The 16,057-nt window shown below is 42.2% G+C and overlaps 1 protein-coding gene across 1 annotated transcript in view; it reads left to right on the top strand.

Moving 5' to 3' along the window:
- Nucleotides 1–16,057, top strand: part of VPS13C (vacuolar protein sorting 13 homolog C) — a gene marked incomplete at its 5' end in the record, with an annotated part of 135,437 nt that overhangs the window by 81,499 nt on the left and 37,881 nt on the right. The window contains 11 exons of the mRNA XM_080934608.1: nucleotides 1,306–1,456; nucleotides 3,237–3,346; nucleotides 4,704–4,888; nucleotides 6,018–6,265; nucleotides 7,251–7,480; nucleotides 8,651–8,743; nucleotides 11,502–11,867; nucleotides 12,178–12,264; nucleotides 12,806–12,955; nucleotides 13,122–13,386; nucleotides 15,260–15,420. Of these exons, the coding sequence (XP_080790734.1) occupies nucleotides 1,306–1,456; nucleotides 3,237–3,346; nucleotides 4,704–4,888; nucleotides 6,018–6,265; nucleotides 7,251–7,480; nucleotides 8,651–8,743; nucleotides 11,502–11,867; nucleotides 12,178–12,264; nucleotides 12,806–12,955; nucleotides 13,122–13,386; nucleotides 15,260–15,420 (2,046 nt within the window). The remainder of the gene's footprint in view (nucleotides 1–1,305; nucleotides 1,457–3,236; nucleotides 3,347–4,703; nucleotides 4,889–6,017; nucleotides 6,266–7,250; nucleotides 7,481–8,650; nucleotides 8,744–11,501; nucleotides 11,868–12,177; nucleotides 12,265–12,805; nucleotides 12,956–13,121; nucleotides 13,387–15,259; nucleotides 15,421–16,057) is intronic.

Raw genomic sequence — 16,057 nt, forward strand, 5'->3', positions numbered from 1 at the left:
GAGGCTCAAATACTATATTCAAAAGAAAAGAATTCTTTCTAGATTTAGGGATATTTTATTGATGATTTGCCTGTATTGAGGCACAAGAGCTTGGTTAGTATTACAGTGCATAGGGACCGTTTTATTTAGAAATCGTCACTTCATTTGGGAAGCAGCAGTATTTTCAGAGCTGCAGTTTGGGTGTGTCTGGGTTTCTGAAGTGTTAGACTAGGAAGGATGTCAGTAGACATCCCCGCAGTGCATTTCCAGTAGATCACTTGGACAGTTCTTAGAAACCTTGGGGGTCACCTCTCAGCATTACCCTCCAGATGTATGGAAAAGCCACACAATGGGTGATGCGGTTTCTCAGGTCTGCAGGCAGGTCTGTCACCTTGGGTGACATCAGAAGTAGGAATGGGCAGCCAAGGAAGTTTTAAAGTAGTTACCACACTTGCTATCAGAGGACTGGGCCTGGGATAAGCAAAAGGTTCTTGGCTATTTCCTGGTGCTTCGTGTTTCCCCATCAGGATATAGGCAGGAAGCGAGACAGTGCTTGGAGAGTACATGCAGTGTTCTGTACAGACTGCTGTAGATGCTGAGGGAAGGGAGGGCTGGCCAAGGACAAGGATGAGGAGCTTCAAAGCAAAGCTTGAATTAATGGATCTTAATAGCCTTTGGCTGTCTCATTCAGTCTGGCTGCTAGTCCAGCTCCCCACTAGAAAGGTGTTATTATTCATGTCCTAAAGTTTAAAAGGCTTGCATTAAAGAAGCCGAGAAACTTGGCTCACACAGAGCTTAAAGGTGTAGAGCTGATACAGATGTCTTGAGGTTTTTGTTCTTTCTTTTCACCTCCCCCTTTTGTAATGGTAAGCTTTAGAAAGTACTCAGTAGTTGGATGGGATATGATTATAAGAGGTGCTGTTGCTTGCTAAGATAAACTGATATTTTATGTGTATCCAGTTGTGTTTGTGATGGAACAGAGCTACAGAGCAAGAGAACATCTCAGTTCTGGTAGAGACCAGAAACTGAACACCTCTGGGAATTGAACTTGGGGGGAAAGCAAACCATAGCAAAGGCACTGGTGCCAGGTGCAACGAGAGAGGGGCAGGACGGAGACTGTACTGGAGCCTAGGGAAGGGTGGCATGGTCCCAGGTCAGGCAAGAAGGGCATTGGCTTCCAGAGGATCTGACTGCGCTGGAGGCACGTGTCTCTACTGAGGCTGTAGTCTCAGCACACGATTTCTCTCTCTCTCTCTCAAAAAATAGATGAAGGAATAGTATAATTTTTTTCTTACATTACCTAAACAGGTTATTGGTGGTTTTCAGGTTGCTCTCAGTCAAGATGACTTGACAGTTTTAATGAAAATTTTGCTGGAAAACCTTGGGGAAGCTTCTTCACAACCAAGTCCTACACAGTTTGCACAGGAGGCTGCAAGGGTGAAGAGAGATACTCGGAGTGGGCCTGACTATCTTAAAGGTAAAAGCTGATGCAGATGTTTGTGTTGTATTGGAAAACTATCAAGAGCATACACTGTTCTGTTAGCTCTCCAGCACAGTGTTCTATGAAAGGATCTATTCTTAGTGTTTACTATGGAAGCTCTGCTGGACTTTGGACTGCCTACTGAAGTGCCCAGGGAAGTCGTATGTGTTGTCTATGGTGAGGGGAGGGTCAGTTGTTCTTGCCTGCATAGTGATTATTTGTGATTGGCTTATGGAAGCTAAATATGCTAAATTCACTGGGGCACTGAGGTGGTCTACACTGAGAGGAAACTGGAAGCAGGCGGGCAGGCTGCACAGTAAGATGTCAGGATAGTTTAGCGAGAAAGAATCTTGGTATGTTGACTGTGTCATGAAGAACGTATTCTCACAGTAGCAGCTTTATGCCTGGCCTTAGTAAAGAATGATGCTACGAGTGTGCAGGACAGTTTTCGATTATTAAAGTTAAATGTCTTAGGAGCTCTGTGGCCTTTAAATTCAGCCATTTAAAGTGGTATATGGAATATAATTTCAGTTATTTTTTTTCTTTTCTAATTGTTTTTGAGGAAGACTTTCACTGTGCAGCCCGGATGGTCTCCAACCTGTGATGGTTCCGCTGACTGAGTCCCTGGGTGCTGGAATCACAGCTGTACTCTGCCATTACACTCCCGTTATTAAACCACTGATGTGGCTGGTAGACTTTTATGAGATAGTCAATAGGTGACATTTTCACAACTAAAGTAGGAAAAAGGACCCCTGCGTCCACGAACACCTGGACTGTTCTGTGTGCTTTATGAGACTCAGGGCATCGAGTTAACAGTCGAATCTGCCATGAACGATTACTATTATGGTATCATCATTGCTTCTGTAACTTAGGGATTATGAGAGTGTATGAAAGAGGTTTCTGGTTTAAAACGATGGGACCAGACTCCTTTGAGTGCAGGTTCTACTGGGTGTGGACAGATGCAGACAGTAGACTGTCGTTACGTTAGACAGGACACTGTGGACATGTTGGAGATGAGCAAACTTTGGCGAGTAACAGTCTTGTTGGATTTAGCTGTGATCAAATCTGTGATTCTGGTTCTCACTTTCTGGTTAATGGGAAAATATGAATGTGTTCAGATGCAAACTGCAAATGCAATGAAGGTTGGAACAGAAATCCTTTTCTGCAACCACGGAGCCTAAGCCCCAGTTTTTTTCCATCCTGCAAAGCCCTTTTCTAGTAACTTGAGGTGACTTTTCTAAAGCATCACCCCAAGACCTGCTCCGTGTACCCTGCCTGTGTAAAGGTAGGAAGGAAAATGAGGTTACGTCTGGAGTCCCTTCTTGTCAGCATTCCAACGGTTCTCATTGAGATGCACCGCAGCTCTGCTAGTGTGCTAATCTTCTGTTCCAAGATGCGTCAACGATCGTGGAGCGTGTCCTTAGCCCACAGAAGACCTTGGTCAGCCTCTCAGTCTATGGGGCATTGATGTCACAGTACGCTCAGTTTCATAGTGTCTTGAGCATGACAGAACCAGTTAGGACAGACGTGCTGTGGCTATTGCAGACTGCAGGAACTAACTTTACTTTGAAGGGATGTTTCAAAAAGTTGTCTTGATATTATTTATAAGGTTTTTTTTCCTATAGTCTACTTCTGACACTTTACCCTTTACTAAATATATAGTGATCAGTCATTGCCATTTTTATTGTCTGCTGGGCTATTTAAATATGGTGTAAATTTAGAGTAATAATTTATCATCTCAGCTCTGTGATGTTCTTCCTGATGTTTGAACCTTCAGAACACGATCCAGCTGGCTCAAAGCCCCCCGGGGACCAGACTGTCACTCTTCAGTTTGACTTTCACTTTGATGCTCTTTCCATCGTCCTCTACAAGAGTGACAGCGGCCAGGTAAGGAGGACATTCCTGTTGCAGAGGTAAATCCTTCGCTCTCGAGTCTTCAGCTTTTGAATGTTGGCATTTCTCGTTCTAATTATTAATAAAATTCAGTGCATCTACAGACCACTGTTTGACCTAAAAAATGTATGTGGGTCCGTAGGCTGCTGTGTCTAAGCCTCTCAGGCTAAGGAAAGGTGTGTAGGGTTCCCAGGAGCACAGCCGTAACTGCATTCTGTCCATCACGAACACATCACGGACAGGCCTTGTGTAATCTGGTGCATCAGTCTTCACTATTCAGGAAGAATGACTTAATACTATCTTTGGAGCCTTTCATGATTATCTTCTAGTCAGTGACAGATAAGCATTTATATAATAGACCAAAGTACTTTAGAAAGCCACTTTGTACTGCGTAAGATCTTATAATCCACATTTTTATTTTATAAATTAGTTATGTCATATTTTAATTCCTATAACATGTCATATAAATACCCATAATTTATATTTGTCACAGATTTCATATTCATGTTCATATGCATTTTATATGCTAATTTGCATTTTATTTTCTAGAAGTTAAACAATATTCATGTTTGTACAGTTGACCCATGGTGTTCATGCAAAAGCCTCAGCAAATACCTTTACTGACAGTGAGTTACACACACTCTTCGTTTAGCTCAAGGACAGTTGTCTGTTGATCCAGCCTGAAGACACTGCTACCATTTTTGGCTTCTTTCTTTAACCTTATTCAGACACTGCACACAGTCACTTTTCTTTTGGTGAATCTCCCCCCGACCCCATTTCCTGACACTTCTCACTCCTTTATTTCAGACTTTGTTTATTGGATCACACACGTAGTGCAGTGGCTTTCTTTATCTGAACTAAGCAGTGGTACAGTTTGTATCCAACTTAGAGCTTCTCATTTTGCTTAGAAACATTGAGTGTTATATTACATGATCCTCATTTTATCTAGAAACACTCATTCCAGATCATTTGTATCAGGGATTGATTGGAAATGTCCATATTGCAGGCATCAGCTGTGTAACAGACCATTTCTGTCAATAGTTACACAAGTTTGTATGTCTGTCTGTAAGTTAAAAGCATTCTGTTTGCCAGTAATACTATCATGCACAGCACGTTGCATTCACTGCACTGTGTGGAATCAGTGCACATGGTAAGAAGCGTCCAGTGTGCCCAGGGTGCAGACAGATGCCTGCGCACACCCATGCACTCACCTGTGTTTGTGTACTCAGTTTCATTTATGCGATTCCGCACTTAGAAATTTGGTTCAGTTGGTTTGCTTTCAAGCTTTGAGATAAAGAACGTGCTTAAACGAACCCGTGTAACATTTAAAGACCTTGTATTCCTTTGCTAGACAAATGTACCACGGGAGCCCAGGCCTTCATTTCATGATGACAGTCTCCGTCTGGGTGAGCTCACACTACACCTGATGGCTTCCGCTGGGAAGATGTTCAAGGATGGCTCTATGAACGTCAGCCTTAAACTTAAGACGTGCACTCTCGACGATCTCCGAGAAGGAATGGAGAGGGCGACATCCAGGTTTGTCAGATCAGAGTTCGCCAGCCTGCCCTTGTGAGGGGTGGGATCCTCAGGAGGGTCTAGCCTTTGCTTGTGTTCTCAGACTTGAGTTGTAAGAAGGCAAATGGCCCTTTGATTCCTCTGCCTCAAACTTGAAATGAAAGGGGAATTTATTGATAAGACAAATGCCATCTTAGCAATGAGAACCAACGGAGTTTGCATGGTCAAATCTATGTGGGTTGGTAACATATTTTCCAGATTATTGCCAGTAGGCAGACTTATCATTATTGCTTTAGAATCCTTAAGTCCACACATCCCTTTGTTTTCTTGTTTACTTTGCCTTTCAAAACAATTCTGTGGAATTTCTTTAATGTTTTAGCAGGATTATACTCTATAGCATTATCATATTATCAACTAATTTTGGAAAAATGAATTTGTATCAGTCTAGTATGAAATTTAATTTCTCAAATTATGTGTCATATTTTATACTTTTTTGTGTGAAAAACTATGTTGCTATTTAAACTTGGGAACCGTTGATTTTTCTGGATCCTGCTCAATATTGTATTTTTTCAGAGAATTGAACACATAAGGAAAGTGTGCTATCTCATAACCATGTTTTCTGGTTATAAATTTCATGGCCAGGGTAGCTGTTCACAGCTTTTTATGCAGTTGTGATTGATAATATTATCTTGTTTGGTTGCCTAATCTCTCTAGCACTTGTTGGTTTGGGTTGCATTGAGTACTAGGGGAATAAATTTTATAGGGTAATCATTTTATATAGATACATTCTTACAGGGAAGGTTTATTGAGTAGAATAAAGAGGTCATGTTATATTTCGAGGGACTGCATTCATGCATTGCTAATTGCTCAAATCATTTTCAGTAGTCCTTGGTTTTCCTGGAATTGTATTATAATTACAGAATATCCCATAATGCTTAATCACACGAGTCTTTCTTTGAAGATTAGGCAGCCGTGTCTTGGTTGCTAATTGTGTGATTAGGTTCCAATTAGCAGTGTTGTATTTCTTCTATTCAGCCTCCTTGCTGAAAGGTGAAAGGAAGATGATTAAGATGCAAGGAAACATTTCCTTCCTTTGTTATTTTATTTCGAGAAGGAGGGCCAGAGAGTGAACTGCATGTTTGTTTTTCAGGATGATTGACAAAAAGAGTGACGAAGACAGCAGCCGTTCTATGATTGATGTGAATTACAGCCAAGATAAAGATGGAAGCCAGATCGACGCTGTCCTTGACAAGCTGTACGTGTGTGCCAGTGTGGAGTTTCTGATGACCGTGGCTGACTTCTTCATCAGTGCTCTGCCTCAGAGTCCAGAAAACCTTGCAAAAGAAATACATATTCCATCAAGACAGACGGCCTCAGGAAGAGTCAAGATGGAGAAAGGTTAGGAGAACTTACCTGCCTGTCCTGCAGACATCTGTCTATATTTAACAGAAATTAGAATCAGGAGAACACAGAGGTGGGGAGTTTGAGGAAGTAAAACTAGGCTTTTAGGTTTAAGCACACTCTTTGTAAAACCCCAGCAAGCAAATGCTTTTAAGTGAGGTGTGAGAACATGCTCTGTGACGGGCAGAAGCTGCTGAGTCCACTCGGTTTCCTCATCCGGAAGCAGAGGGAGTTAACTAATCAGCGGCAGAGTGCCGTTCCATAGGGGGTCACTTATACAAACAAGATTATTTGACGAATTCTAGCACTATGATGGGCAGTACACAAGCTAGGACGAAGGACGACCTTTGACCCTGAGGAAGCCTGTGAATGCTGGTAGTAGGAAAATGGTGGAAGCCATTTTCAACCTGGTAGTTTTAATATTCCAGCCTTATCAAATAGATTGCTGAATTTCTATGTTAAATTTTAAGTTGCTTTAAGATCGAGTATTTTGTTTTGTTTAATGTAAAACCTGGCAAACTTGCAAACTGAGCATATATTTGCAAATTGGCAAAATTGGAGTATTATTGTACCCTTTGCATGATGTTTTGAATAGTGGTCATACCTGATACTGTCCTGATGACTTCTGTAAGTTTGGACTGAGGGTTGTGTGGCACGGAGAGTGGCCTGTTGGGTGAAGCTGAAGTAAACTGGTGAAGGGTCACTTTCCTTCCTCAGAAGCTCTTTCTGCCAGCTTGTCCGTGCATTCTGCTCCTTGCCCCAATAGCATTACGTAATACTGCGTGCTTGTTTATATGTGCACACACCTGCATTGCTTCCCAAGAATCTTTCCAAACCACGTCATTTCTAAAGTAGGAGTGACCGACTTTGGCTTGGTTTCTAATTGTTTTTTTTTTTTTTTTAAATAGACTCAGCAATGGATACATGACCCATTGTGAAAAAGGTTTTACAGTAAAAGTTTTCTGCCCTGCTGTTTCTTCAGATGACTCTGTGAGGCCAAATATGACTCTGAAGGCCATGATCACAGACCCGGAAGTGGTGTTTGTTGCCAACCTGACTAAGGCGGATGCTCCTGCTCTCACGGCCTCGTTCCAGTGCAACCTCTCCCTCTCAACATCCAAACTGGAGCAGATGATGGAGGCTTCTGTGAGAGACCTCAAAGTGCTTGCCTGCCCTTTCCTCAGAGAAAGGAGGGGGAAGAGTGTCACCACGGTGAGAAAGACTGGGCGCTGGCGTGAGGCTAGTGGGATCATCTCAGGCTCTGCCACAGACAGGTTTTCAGGATCGTGCCCGTGGTTCCATGATGTTAGAAGACTCGGTCATGGCCTCTAGTGACAGAATCAGGGTCTCTCCAGATGAACTCTTCCAGCTTTCCATTTGTTCTCTATAGTAAAACCAATAAGTGAATGAAAAAGTAAACTTGCTATGAAAAAAATTAATTGAAGTCATGTGACCAAAAGAGATGGTTGTACTTGTTGTTAAAAGTTCATTTAAATCATACTTTGCATTATTATTGAAATTTGTGATTTTAGTTAATATCTTCACTAATTATTATCTGCGAGTTTATGATAAGAGAGTCTTATGTTGTTTGACTTACTTGTGGCATTGTTTTAAATTGGAAGAATTTTCAAGCTATGTTCTGTGAAGCCTAGGCTTCTGTGTTTGATAATGAATTTTTCTTTTACATGTCTCAGAAAGCTGATAGTAATCACCTCATTAAAGACAGGTCTAATTACAAACCACCATGGCTATGCCATTGTCACAGCCTCATTTATTAAGAGGCAGAGTGACTTTATATCTTCATTGATAAATGTGAGATTCCAGGTTTCATAGCTCATGGTTCATCAAGACTAGAGGTGAGATTTGTTCTCATAAGGACCACCTGTGTGGCATTCACAGCCCTTTACACTTCGTGAAGTGCCATGTACTTACTAGGTGTGCCCTAGGTGTTAGCTCCTGTTTGCAGTCATCACAAGGGCACATTGTATGCAGCGTATCACTTAGAACAATCGTTCTTGACCTGGGATGCATAGCAGAAGCAAGCTTACAGTCATGATGTAGCAATGAGAATGATTTTATGGTGGGGTTCACCACAGCATGAGGAAGTTGAAGACACTGAGATAGAAAGTTCTAGCAAGAAGGAAAGGCTTTGGGATAGTCAACTTACATCCCTGTCCCGTCTTTTGGATTTGGAGTGAGGACTTTTCCCAGGTCTGTTTAAAGTCCTAGAACTGACCAGTGGTGTAGAAAATAGAAGAGCTTCACTAGGAGCCTCAGCTGATGTGCCTTTGCTTGGAGTAAAGCTAGGTTAGTGCTTGTAAGCGTACGGTAGGTAAGGGAACTGTTACTGGGGAAACGTGACTTTCATCTTTCTCTTTCTAGGTGTTACAGCCCTGCTCCTTGTTTATGGAGAAGTGCACATGGGCTTCGGGGAAACAAAACATAAATGTTGTGGTTAAAGAATTCGTAATTAAGGTTGGTGCCTTGTCATTTTCAGTGCTTCGAAACAGTCATCTTTCCGTCTCTCACCCTGTATCATCGCTGGACTCGTTTTTGGAAATCAGGATGGCTATGTCCTTTAGACATTTTTCTTTAATATGCATGTTTATTTGTGTTGTTTTATAAAGAGCACATTTTGAAATAATTTTATAAAGCTTTTTAATTTATTGTTGTGTGTATATGCATGTGCTTGTGGATACATGCATGTGTGTGTGTGTGTGTGTGTGTGTGTGTGTGTGTGTGTGTGTGTGTGTGTGTGTGTATTATCTATGGCACCATGTAGAGTTCATAGGACAACTTTCTGGAGTTCTTTCCTCTACTGTGTTTCCCAGGGATTGGAGGCTTGCATGGCAAGATTTTATCCACTGCGCTATCCTACCTGCCTATAATAATATCTTTTATCACTACAAATTATGAGTTTCTTTTTTCTGTTACATTGCATGTGTGTGTTGGGGGTGTAGGAGGGGAGGACAGAGATAGATGGGAAAAGAAAGAATAGTGAAATAAAGTCGAGGTTACTTTATTTGTAGTTATTTGTTTGGCTTTTATTTGCTGTTTAATTTGATTCAGTTCAATAACTTTGGTCAGATGTTCCCTTTGGCTTGCAGTTATGCAAATGACAGGTTTACGTGTGAGATGAATGATGGGGATTTATTGTGTTTTAAACCATAATGTAAAGTATTGAAAGAAAAAACCTTCAGTTTTTCTAATAGTGTTCAATTCTGTTTGTCCATTTTTCTACGTTCACTCTGTGTGTGGTGTGTGCAGGTGAGGCAGAAGTTGGTCTTCGGTTTCTTTCTCCTTATTTTCTTGAGATAGTCTGTTTATTCTCCTGTAGCTCATTGGTAGGCTGCACTGGCTGTTCAGCAGGCTTGCAGAACACCTGGCCTTCTACATGACTGCTTGAGATCTGGGCTCCGGTCCTCAGGGCTTTATAGAGAGCACGCTACACAGCCAGCATGTCCCAGCCTGGCCTTTACACTCCTTAAGCTTGACTTTGTACCCGTTTATGAGTGGAAAATACAGGAGCATTCTGTTTTTGTTTCTAGTGTGTGAAAGACATGCAGGGGTTTGTAATGACAGGACCTTGACTTCATAGGTCAGAGAGATAATGAGCGTAGTGAGGCATAATTGGATGACGTCTGTAGTATTGTGTGGATAACAGTACATCTTCCCAAATTTAAAAAATGCTGTGTTTTATTAAATTGCCTTAAATCATAGTTTGCTAATTAGTAAATTTTCCAGTTTAAATATTTTGAGCATTACGTGGAGCAAAGCCTCTTTGAATTTATCTGCACTTTCTCTAAGACTCTAGGCTAACTGCTGCTATAATAGTTCATATCTGTATATATATTTTTATGTATTAAACTCACATTTTAACTTTTTATTTTGGAAGAAGGGTCTTACTTTGTAGCCCCAGCTGGCCTTTAACTCATGGCGATCCCTCTGCCTCTGCCTCCCTAGAGCTGGAATCAGAGCTGTGTACTACTACATTCTGCTAAACATTTCTGCCTGAGCGTGTGTAAAAATGTTCTGTGCATGCATTGGATATCCACAGTTCTAGCACAGGAGAGAGTTAATGACACACAGAGGAGAAAGAACAGTGATTGTAGCTTTCAAACAGGTAGGGCCTGCATAGGAAAAGCTGTCTGCAGGCAGGGCTTTTTGAATTAAGTGCCCAGACTTGATAGAAATTGGATGATAGCTGAAGAGGAGGGAAAGGCCGTCCATATAGAACTGGGGGTGCGTGCAAAGGCAAAGTCTGAAGAGACTGAACTCAAGAAGAACTTTGAGGGTGAGGCTCTATGGCTGGACAGATAAAGTGGATAGTCATTTGTTGACTAACAGTACATGATGTTCATAAGGCAAGGGGAAATGAGGCCTTGGGTGGTGATAGGTTAGCAGGCAGTGTGTGCTGGAGTCTTCGTTTAGTAATGCCTTAATCCTGTTCAGCACATTAGGGAAATAGATGTTGTGAGAAATGTATGGTAAAGGAATCTTTCTACTTACCCTGCTGTGTCTCAAACTCCGGCTATTCAGTTGAACAGGCACTGCCTCACAAGTAGCTTTTTGCCACCAGGCAAGGAGAATTTGAATTTATTTGGAGAGTGCTAGAAAGTTACCAGGGGTTTAAACTCAGCAATGACTTGCCCAGGTTTGTTTTTTCAAATAGTTGTGCTGGTGGCATTTTGGAGGGTGAGCTGAGGGTATCAGGTGAGTTAAAGGTCATTGTTTGTATGGTGCTGGGCAGAGATCGTGAGAGCGAGACGGGACGTTCTCCAGAGATGAGCAGGTGTAATTCCCTAGGGTGTGAGGTGTAGTAAAATGGTCTTCCATCTCAGCCGTATGCTTCTGAACTTGACTAGTAAAATTAACTAGGAATATAGTGAAAAGTTGTGTGTGTGTGTGTGTGTGTGTGTGTGTGTGTGTGTGTGTGTGTGTGTGTGTGAAAGAGAGAGACACGACATTATCTGATTCTGAATTATTAGTCTCTCCATTGGGTTCTGACTGTTGATACATGAACTACTTAATTCCAGACAACCTGAGCCCCGAACAGAAATCTTTATGTAGTTAGTTGAATTCTTGTTTTATTTTATTTTTTATTTTCCTTTGTTCAGGAATATTTACTATACTTAAATTTAAGTTACTTAATTGTTAACTTTTAAATCATCTATTTTAATTCCCATTTAGGAAAGAATCTATTCTAAATATTTTTCTGCTTTCATTTTTAAAGATCTCACCTATAATCCTTAACACTGTAATGACAATCATGGCTGCGATGTCTCCAAAGACCAAAGAAGATGAACAGAAAGATACTGCTAAGGAGACAGACAATCTCTGGGCCATCAAACCTATTACTGAGTATAGTTCTTGGTTCCTTGGGGTTGACATGGCAACAGAAGTAACAGAAAATTTCAGAGACTTTGAACACCCAGTGATAGAGGAAAATTGTGTGGTTGCTGTGGAATCAGTTCAAGTCACCTTAGAATGTGGCCTTGGGCATCGCACTATGCCCCTGTTATTGGCAGAGTCTACGTTCTCTGGAAATATTAAAAACTGGACTTCTCTGATGGCCGCTGCTGCCGACATGACACTAGAGGTATGGCCACACTGTCGCCTTCAGAGCACAGCTGGAAAGTGCCATTTCGGAAGTCAGATGCACAGCTGCAGAAAGTACATGATCTAATGATTAACGTGACGCTGTAGAATTACCTGTGATTGTCAGTCTTAAAAGCCTCTTGCTTAGTAATCTATGACAATAGAGCCGTGTTTTGTGTGTGTTTCTTCAGGTGGGGTTTTCAAAAATCTTTTTATATAAAACAGTAGCTTAATATACTTTTTCCCACTGATTGTATAATTATATGATTAATGCTGAACAACCAAGTAATCACCGTTCTTCACCTTTTCAGGTTCACTATTATAATGAAACCCATGCCGTCTGGGAGCCACTGATTGAAAGAGTGGAGGGGAGAAAACCATGGAGTTTAAAGCTTAATGTAAGGAAGCCAGTGCATGTGCTCGGCGTGAGATCAGAGTCATTCCGCTATAGCAATTTTTATGTTCAGTGATTTTAAAAAATTGGTCTAGGATCCAGGAAGCTCCTTAAAGTTCCTGAGGCTATAACTCCTTTTGCAGTAACAGTGAAACCCCACACAGTCCTATTCCTATGTTCTCATGAATGTACAGTTGATTTTCTGAGAGACTGAATGCAGAAGTTCAGCAGGGTGAATGTGTAGTGGAAGTGAGAATTACAGCAGGACCTCTATTCATATTTATATTTTCAAGATTGTTTTCCATTAATATGTTAACACAGGCTGCCTTAGCAGTTTGTTGAGCATTTCCTTCCATGGCGTTTGTGCGGAGAGAGGGCTCCTGCTCTCTGCTGAATCGCAGGGATGCTCAGAGATGTTGAAAACGAGGTCCTTGAAGATCTGTATTCTAAGATTCCCAGTTCAGCTGAGTCCCTCCATGTCCAGCTTTTAAGATCTACCATTGATTAGTTGGCTGATCAGTTCTGTATGCTGTTTGCCTTCCTAGGTAAAGAAGAACCCGATCCAGGATAAAAGTTTGATGCCAGGAGATGATTTTCTTCCTGAGCCACAAACAGCAGTTCATGTTTCTTCAGGAGCTACGATGAACATCACGATATCCAAGAGTTGTCTTAATGTTTTCAACAATTTAGCAAAAGTATGTGTGATTCTAGTCTTGAGCACTTCATGTAGGATTTAGGAAAGAAACGTGTATGGATTGGTTTTTATTTGTCATCAAAATCAATTCCAGAAAACATGTAGCCATGCTCAAGTGCTCTTAGACATCCATTGCTGAGGTCTTACTGGGCTCTGTTCCTTTGCAGGGTTTCTCTGAGGGAGCGGCTTCTACTTTTGACTACTCTCTGAAAGACAGGGCTCCTTTTACAGTCAGAAATGCCCTGGGTGTTCCCATGAAGGTGCAGCCCAACCGTAACCTCAGGGTGATGGGCTCCCCTGAGAAGAGTGACATTTATGATGTGGGCGCGGGTCAGCATTTGGAGCTGGAGTACGCCAGTCTGGAGCCTTCACGTCATGGAAAGCGGTCGGTCCTGAGCCGGCAGGAGAGCACGTTCTTTACGCTGACCTTTGGTATGTGTGCTGCGCTTGCTGTGCTTTCAGAGCTCCGCAGGGATGGGGCAGCGCATTCTCGACAAATCATCCAATACTGTTTTGCTAAAGATATCCTGAGAGACATTCATCAGGGTTTTCAATAAATTGTTGACAATTCACCTCTGGATTTCTTCTAAACATAAGATAAACTTTAATTAATTAACAAGTCCCCTATAAAGCTTGATTATTAATCATTATGCCCTAAATAGTAAGTATTAGGTTTCCAAAAGGATGAACATTCAGTTAAGCGAGAAATGTGGCTATACTCAGAAGTCTAAAATATTCATAATAATGATACCATTACAAAGCCAAGGAAATGATTATCTAGTTGAAAGAATAATAAAAAAGTTGACTATTTTTACTTTATTTTAATCTGCTTGCTCAATATTTTTATTAATTATTTACTGTGTATCTCGATCACAGCTTCCCCCCCTCCTTTGCTCTTAGTCCCTTCCTCTCACCTAACCCTCACCCCCTTCTGCCCTCCCTCCCCTTCTCAGGAAAGGGAAGGTCTCTCATGGATGTCAACCAGCCTTGGCATATCAAGCTGCAGTAAGGCCTCACACTTCTACTGAGGCCAGGACAGGCCACGCTGCACAACTGTTGCATGTGTGCAGAGGACCTAGGTTCATCCTGTGCATGCTCTCTGGTTGGCATTTCTGTCTCTGCGAGCCCCTATTGTGTAGGTTTTCTTCTGGTGTCCTTGACCCCCGCCCCCCAGCTGCTACAATCCTTCATCCCCCTCTTCCTTAGGAATTCCCAAGCTCTGCCTCATGTTTGGCATCAGTTTCTGTCAGTTGCTCGGCTCCTGTCTGCAAGTGTAAGGACGTTGTTAACAGTGTCAGGAGTGGCTTCCTCATGGCAGGAATCTTAAGCTGGGCCAGTAATGGATTTGTTCCTCCCTCACATTCTGCTCTGTCCGTTACCCCTGCACACCCTGTAGGCAGGACAAATTGTGGGTCTGAGGTTTTGTGGCTGGGTTGGCGTCCTAATCTCTCCATTGGAAGTCTTGCCTGGTTACAGGAGATGGCCAGTTCAGGCTGCACATCACCCACTGCTTAGAGTCGTAGCTAGAACCACTCTCATAGATTCCTGGGACTTTCCACTGTCCTAAATTCCTAGCTCATTCTGGAGATGGTCCCCCGACCCCCAGTCTAGTTGTCTCTCCTCATACTCTTTCCCTCCTTCGCCACCCACCTTATCCCTCCTGTTCCTGTTCCCACCCCTCCCCCAAACAGCTCCCTCCCTCTGTCCTTACCCAGTTCAGTTCTCTTCCCCTCTGAGTGAGATTCAAGCATCCCCCCCCCCCCGCCCTCCTCCTTATTGAGCTGCTTTGATCTGTGATCTGTGGTTTGTAGCATGGTTATCCAGTACTTTATGACGAATATCCAGTTATGCTTGAGTGCACACCATGTTTGTCTTTCTGGGTCTGCGTTACCTCTCTCAGGATGGTCTTTTCTATTTGTGTTAGCATACTCACCTCCTTATTGCTTGCAGCAAAAGTTTTATATCAGTGATTGTTTTTCTTTTTTTAATCTCAGAGTCTTAGAAAAACATACTTCTAATGATAGAAAACATACCCTTGTCATTATTGAGAGGGTTACTGTTTTGTTTATTTATTTTATGATGTTTTGCATACATGTATGTCTGTGTACCATATGCATGCCTGTTGTCCTTGGAGGCCAGAGACCTTGGATCCCCTATTACAGATGGTTGTAAGGTGCTATATGTGTGCTGAGACTCAAACCTGGGTCCTCAGCAAGAACAACATGTGCCCTTAACTGCTGAGCATCTCTCCAGGTCCAGGCTTGGTTATTATTAAAAAGTAAATATTGTTAATTTTCTTCCTCAGTACCCTATGGCTATACAGAAGTGGCTAGTGTTCCTGTTACCAGGCCTGGCCGGCGACTGTACAATGTGCGGAATCCCAGTGCCAGCCGCTCCGATTCAGTGCTGGTGCAAATTGACGCGACAGAAGGCAGTAAGGTGGTCACGCTCCGCTCACCTCTGCAGGTAACGCTGTGAGGAAATGTGTGCCCTTGGGTGTGCCAGGCAGCGTCCAGTCATTTCGATGAGATTGGGAGGAGCAGTAAAACGTGCTCAAGTACCTCTGATAATCCAGAAATAAATGCCAAAGTGAAGCAGATTCTGCTGTTACCCCACTCAGTGTGTGTCTTACACAGCTTGAAAAGCAGTGTGCGCGTGCACGTGTGCGTGTGTGTGTGTGTGTGTGTGTGTGTGTGTGTTTGTGTGTATTTATTTACTTATTTGAGCCCAGTTTTACTGGCCACAAACCCATAAGCACTTAGTATTTTTCTTTAGAGATTTGAAACATTTAAACATCTAAACATTATTATGTTCCTTTAGGAATTTCAAACTGAGACACTATAATTATGGTTGATTGTCAGGTAGGATAGCCTCCCGAGCTCTTAGTATATCATCGCTTGTGGCTGTAGTTTTTCTGATGTGTGTGAGATGTTTGGAATGACCTCATGTAAAAAAAAGACAGAGAAAGGCAGTTTAATCTACATAAACTTTTTTTTTCTGCCCTTCTGGTTATACCAAACCATTTAGTCTTTCCAGCAGTATCTACAGGCTTCAGTGTGTGTTGTGTACAGAGCCCTCTCCCCACCTACAGACTTCAGTGTGT

The sequence above is a fragment of the Micromys minutus genome (genome assembly GCF_963924665.1).
Source record: "Micromys minutus genome assembly, chromosome: 21".
Classification (NCBI taxonomy): domain Eukaryota; kingdom Metazoa; phylum Chordata; class Mammalia; order Rodentia; family Muridae; genus Micromys; species Micromys minutus.